Below are 6,272 nucleotides of genomic sequence, written 5' to 3' on the forward strand. Positions count from 1 at the left end.
TGGCCATGCTGGCATGGGCTGATGGGAATTGTAGTCCATGAACATCTGGAGCACCATAGGTTTGCCACCTCTACATCAACAAGCAGAAGAAAAATCGGGAGCTACAACTCGCGGCTACACGCTTCCGGAGCACCACGCGGGGCGGACGCCCGACGCAAGAACGCTCCGCCCCTTCCTTTTCGGAGGCCTCCAGCGATTGCTTATAGGCGGTGGTGGGTTAGCCAATCAGGAATCAAGTTAGCGTTCCCGTTCTTCGTCTGCGCCTGCGCAGTCCGTCTCACGCGCCCTTCAAGGGGACGGGGCGGCATGCAGGGGGGCGCTCTGTTGTGGAAGCGGCGCTCGGCGCTCCTGTACACGTTCGGCTCCTGGACCGTTTTCGGGTCCATCCTCTTCTATTCCAGCCGCTACATTCAGAAGAGGGAGGAGGAGCCGCAGGTGCCGCGGGAGGAGGAGCGCTCCGCAGGTGGGTTCACGACCTTCCGGACTCACTGGGTTGCCAACCTCCGGGGCGGGGCGCTGCAGATCGCTTACAATTGCAACTGACTTCTAGACGACGTGCATAAACCGCGTCTTTGCTCATTTAAAAGCATTCGTTCCGCTTCTGGAGAAAACGGCTACTTGGGAAGGTCGGCTGAATGGCACCCCCCCCCCCAGCAAGGTACCCCAACCCCCCACCGTCCCAGACCCACCCCCAGACCCCCCCACACACACACAAAGAACTAGAAGATGTACATGGAATGGGTGCAGAAATACCTGGAGATTTGTGTGTGTGTATAATGAACTCATTCCATGTACATCTTCTAGTTCTTTTATATACCCACCCACCCACCGACCCACACACACATATATACACACACACACATATACACACACACACACACATACACATATATATAAAGAACTAGAAGATGTACATGGAATGAGTGTGTGTGTATGTATGTATATGTGTGTATGTATATATATATACACACGCACACACACATATATTTCATGAAGAGGAACTCATTCCATGTACATCCTGGTTCTTTCACATTTCCAGAATGCCTGGAAGGAGGCTCGCAGAAGGAATGCCAAACAAAGCAGTAAAGTCTTCACCCACTGACTTGGCAGTGCATCGAAATCATTCCAATCAACGGGCATTCACAGCTCCCATTAGATCCAATGGGCATTCAGATAACGTCTGTTGTTTTCTGTGGGCGTTCTTGTGACTCAGTTAGTGCATTCCCTCTGGTGTTGGTTAATAACATGAAGGGAACTGCAGTTGCAAACTTCTGCATTTTTATCTAGGTTGGCCCTTGAGAGTTCCGCTTTCTTAAGCTTATTTCTAGGTAGAACTGCTGTTGAGAAACAGCTGCATTAGTGACAAATATTAGGAAGGTATCAACCTCAGTCCTGAGAAGGGAACAGAAAGTTGTTTCAGTAAGGGAGATAACATGTAAGGAAACCTTGACTGTTGACTCTTTTGGCTGCTGCTCAGCTTTCCCAGGAATGGAGAGTCCTGGTTTGTTTTTTGTTTTTTGCGGGGGGGGGGGGGGCAAAGGGGGGAAAAACAAATCTTATTTTTGGTTCTTAACGTCTGCTGGTTTGTGAGTTTCTGTGCAGAGATTTGCCCACTAAGATGTGTTGATTTTATTCTGGAATAATTTACACTCTAATCTAACTTGGTTACTTTTTTGTACAGAAATTTTTTTTTTGCGCAGAATAGGGCAGCGCATAGGGACTAATACCTTTGGAAGTACTGATTTCCATGCATGCCTGATGCAAGAAGGATTGCATGTATATGTTGCCAAATCTGCTTAATAAAGGACCATGGTAATTCTAGAATGGATCTGTTGTGTACAATAGCTGTTCTTCTAAAATAATCAGAGATCACTTAACTGATAATGTTTGGGGGAAAAGACCACAGTTGTAATTTTGGACTTTGCTGTTTAACTTATTTTTATATTTAGGTAACAAAATGGGTGTTACAACCATTTCTGAAGATGGACTGAGACAGACTACAGTATACAGACCAGCGGAAAATTTTACTGTCACAACAACAGTAGTTTATAAACCCAATTTTGTGCCTTATACAACTCGCTTATATAATTATGTGCAGTCATTTTTTGACGACAGTGGTGGCAACGAAAAATGAACCCCTCTGGGTGCAGAAACTCCAGCGCTTCGAAAGGCAACGTCAAGATGCCTCCTCCCAAGATCGGCTTCTTGCACTGGGCTGCACAAGGCTCAAGTCTACAGTAACAGATCTCGGCAAGTTTTAAAAGCTGTCCATTTATTTTAAAAATCACTGACTTTCCAAGACTGCTGGCTGTTTCATGGACTACCTTACGGATAACGGAGGCAGGCTGGAAATCTGGACCTATTAAAACATGATTTGTCTTGTTTTCTCTAAAGTTGTGACGCTGTTTGGAATGTTGTGTTGCACAATACAGTGATCCCTAATGTTGTGGCTGTCTGTGTGTTTTTTGGTGCCCACTAGTTTCTTTTGTGAAGCAAAGCGCCAGCCCTGGTGGGCTCTCCAGAAGAGCTCAGGAGGCATCACTTTTGTATTGGCAAGGAGCAGCCATTTTGTTATAGCACCCCCCTCCCTGTTCTCAAAATTCCAAAAGTGCCCAGAGATTTTATAAGAATGAGGATTGCTTTATAACGTCTCTAGATTCTGTGAATCGGACAGCAAATGTTTGTCTTCATGCTAACCCATTTATCTTGCTTGTCTCATTAGCCACACTGGATTGGGTTATTGCAACAAAGAGAGGTTCTTAAGTGTGTTATTTTCCTGTTAGGCTGATAGATTATAAATGTTTTCTGTGCTTTCCTTCAATCTATCAACTCCCCTCCTAGTTAATGCTCTCCATGAAAAACCAATTCTGGGAATAGAAACACATGTATATGAACACAGAGACCTGAAACACTATACAATGTTCTCCACATTATTTATATTTCTTTTGAGTTCTGTGCGCCCATCAGTTTCCTGGGTGTGGTAGTTGCCTCTAAGGAGAGTGAGTAGTACTCTCATTTTATTTATTTATTCATTTATATATTAGATTTTAAACCGCCCGAATAATTGACCTTGAGCTACAAGTGTGATTCAGATTACTAGAGTTACCTAGTCCAACATGCTGCTCAATGTAGGGTCAGCCTAAGCAGTGGTGGCGAACCTTTGGCACTCCAGATGTTATGGACTACAATTCCCATCAGCCCCTGCCAGCATGGCCAATTGGCCATGGGGCTGATGGGAATTGTAGTCCATAACATCTGGAGTGCCAAAGGTTCGCCACCATGGGCCTAAAGTGTCCCTGACAAGTGGTTGTCCAATGGTTGGTTGAAGTCCACCAGAGAGGGGGAATTCACCACCTCCCTAGGCAGTCAATTCCACAGCTGAACAATTCTGTAACAAATTGCCTGTACCTTTCCACCCACAATCTAAACCCATTATTATGAGTTCTACCCTCTACTGTTTCTACCACTCATCTTGCAGTCATTCTGAAGTTACCAGTTCCAGCTGTCATCCTTTGTGGCAGTACTTCTGTTTCTTTTGATGGGGTGGGGACAATCAAGCTGAATCAGTCAGCATTCTAAGTTTTGTCCCATTATCATTTCTCAGGGGAAGGTGGCATATTGCATTCTCAGGTATTATGCCAACCTCCAGGTGGGGCCTGGGGAGCTCCCAGAATTAGAACTGATGTACAGACTACAGAGATTAATTGCAGTGGTGGGATCAAAAAATTTTAGTAACAGGTTCCCATGGTGGTGGGATTCAAACAGTGGTGTAGCGCCAATGGGGCTGGGCGGGGCATGACGGGGGCGTGGCCGGGCATTCCTGGGTGGGGCTGTGGCAAGGATGCAGTCGCCCGCCAGTCCTTGGGCAGGAAACGAATGCATGCAGGCGCAGGCTGCCATGCACGCCGGTGCACCTCCTGCTAGACTGCTTCAAGTTCTGCGTGCTACTGCTGAGAGGAGGGGCGTAACTAAGGCAAAAATAATGTGGCAAAATCACCAACGAGTAACCCCCTCTTGGCACACACAAATGATTAGTAACCCACTCTCGGGAACCTGTGAGAACCTGCTGGATCCCACCTCTGGTTAATTGTCCTGGTGGAATTGGCAGTTTTGCGGTCGAGGGTTGCTAAGTGCCCTCCTCAAATTCTGCCCTGCACAGGCTCTGTCCTCACATCTTCACACATGCCTCTGGGCGCCAGATCTAGTTTGGGTATCTGGAGAGTTGGGGGGTCGAGCCTGGGGAGGACAGGGAGGGTACAAGGTCATAGAGTTCACCCTTCAAAGCATCCATTTCCTCAAGGGGAACTGACCTCTGTGGTTTAGAGATGAGTTGTATTTCTGTGAGATTCCCGTTCCACCTGAAGGCTGGCATTCCAAAGGAACCCCCTCCTAATTGTTGGCTGTGTTGGGGCTTCATGGACCTCAGTTTGTCTGCTCTAGGATGTGCGGCTTGAAAATCACCTCAGCAGCAGCGTCTACTCCATTACTCCTCTTTCTGATCTTTTCCTGTTCAGTGTCTTGAATGTTGGAGAGTTCTATGAGAATCATAGAGCTGGAAGAGATCACAAGGGCCCTCAAGTCCAACCCCCCTGCCACACAATCAAAGCACCCTTGACACATGGCCAGACAGCCTCTGTTTAAAAACCTCCAAGAGACTCCCACCACACCCTGAGGCAGCATATTCCCCTGTCAAACAGCCTTTACTGTCAATAAGTTCTTTCTAATGTTTAGGTGGAATCTCTTTTCCTGTGCCTTGAATCCATAACTCCTTGTCCAATTCTCTGGAGCAGCAGAAAACCAGCTTGCTTCAACATGACATCCCTTCAGATATTTAAACATGGCTATCATGCCACCCCTTAACCTTCTCTTCTCCAGACTAAACATACCCAGCTCCCTAAGGTGTTCCTCATAGGGCACAGAATCCATAATTTTTTTACGATTTTAGCCTCCTTCCTCTAGACCAGGGGTAGGGAACCTGCGGCTCTCCAGATGTTCAGGAACTGCAATTCCCATCAGCCTCACCAGCATGGCCAATTGGCCATGCTGACAGAGGCTGATGGGAATTGTAGTTCTAATGGTATCTGGAAAATCTGAGAGTCATCCTGCTCTAGACCCACTTCAGCTTCCATTTCAGCTTATCAATATCCTTCTTGAACTGAGGCGTCCATAAGTGGACACAGTATTCCAGGTGCAGAATATTCCAATGAACTGTGTTCCAATGCAGAATAGTGGTACTATTACATCCCTTGAAGGAGACATTATACTCCCATCGATGCAGCCCGTAATTGCATTGGCTTTCTTGGCTGCTGCATCACACTGCTGACTCATGATTACTTTGTGGTTTACTAAGACTCCCAGCTCCCTTTCACATGTATTGTTGACAACTCAGGTGGCACATATCCTATATCTGTGCATTTCATTTTTTTTTGTCTAAGTGTAGAATCTTACATTTATCTCTGTTGAAATTCATTTAGTTAGTTTTGGCCCAGCTCTTGAATCTGTTCAGGTCATTTTGAATTCTGACCCTGTCCTCTGGGGTATTAGCCAGCCCTCCCAATTTGGTGTCATCTTCAAATGATTAGCATGCTCTCTATTCCACCATTCAAGTCATTGATAAAAAATATTAAATAGCACTGGGCTGAGAACAGAACCCTGAGGCACCCCACTGGTCACTTCTCTCCAGACTGAAGCTGAGACAATGGTGAGCACGCTTTGGGCTCAGACAGGAGTACCTATTGCTTTTTGACCTTCGGCAGCCCTCAGGGTGACTGGTATCATTGAAGCAGGATGCTGCTGGTGGTGCAATTCTGTGCCCATTGACTTGCTCCTTTAATTAAATTGGGATCTCCTGGATGAAGCGGCGCTTTGGTTTTTGGCAGAGTAACTCAGTTGCTACCATCAGCTGTGGAGTGGTTTGTCTACCTCTGAGGAAACAGAAATCCCAGACACCAATCTAACACGGTTAGTCCTAATTACCGTGTTTCCCCGAAAATAAGAGTGTCTTATATTAATTTTTGCTCCCAAAAATGCACTATGTCTTATTTTCATGGGATGTCTTATTTTTTCTGTGTTCTGTTGTCTAAGTTGAGCGTTTCCCAAACAAAAACTTTGCTTCGTTAGATGCTTTAGGATGCCTTATATTTCACACTTCAGCAAAACCTCTACTATGTCTCATTTTCATGGGATGTCTTATATTCGGGGAAACAGGGTAGATGTCTTAATTGCGGAGAGCAGATGGCTCACTCCTGGGTTTCGCAATGGGGTCTGCAACC

General features: G+C 46.1%; 1 protein-coding gene across 1 annotated transcript; it reads left to right on the plus strand.

Moving 5' to 3' along the window:
- The first annotated feature begins 257 nt into the window (after positions 1-257).
- Positions 258-2,446, plus strand: SMIM26 (small integral membrane protein 26). Its single transcript, XM_048515276.1, has 2 exons — positions 258-463; positions 1,950-2,446. The coding sequence occupies exons 1-2, from the start codon at positions 307-309 to the stop codon at positions 2,132-2,134; spliced, it is 342 nt and encodes a 113-aa protein (XP_048371233.1). The 5' UTR covers positions 258-306; the 3' UTR covers positions 2,135-2,446.
- Positions 2,447-6,272: the final 3,826 nt, after the last annotated feature.

Source organism: Sphaerodactylus townsendi, linkage group LG14, assembly GCF_021028975.2.
Source record: "Sphaerodactylus townsendi isolate TG3544 linkage group LG14, MPM_Stown_v2.3, whole genome shotgun sequence".
NCBI classification, from domain to species: domain Eukaryota; kingdom Metazoa; phylum Chordata; class Lepidosauria; order Squamata; family Sphaerodactylidae; genus Sphaerodactylus; species Sphaerodactylus townsendi.

What these genes read in the sequence shown, in the direction of transcription:
- SMIM26 (XM_048515276.1), top strand. Translation starts at nt 307, where the DNA reads ATGCAGGGGGGCGCTCTGTTGTGGAAGCGGCGCTCGGCGCTCCTGTAC. An exon ending in GGAGGAGGAGCGCTCCGCAG is followed by an intron (nt 464 to 1,949) that starts GTGGGTTCACGA and finishes TTTTATATTTAG; the next exon opens with GTAACAAAATGGGTGTTACA.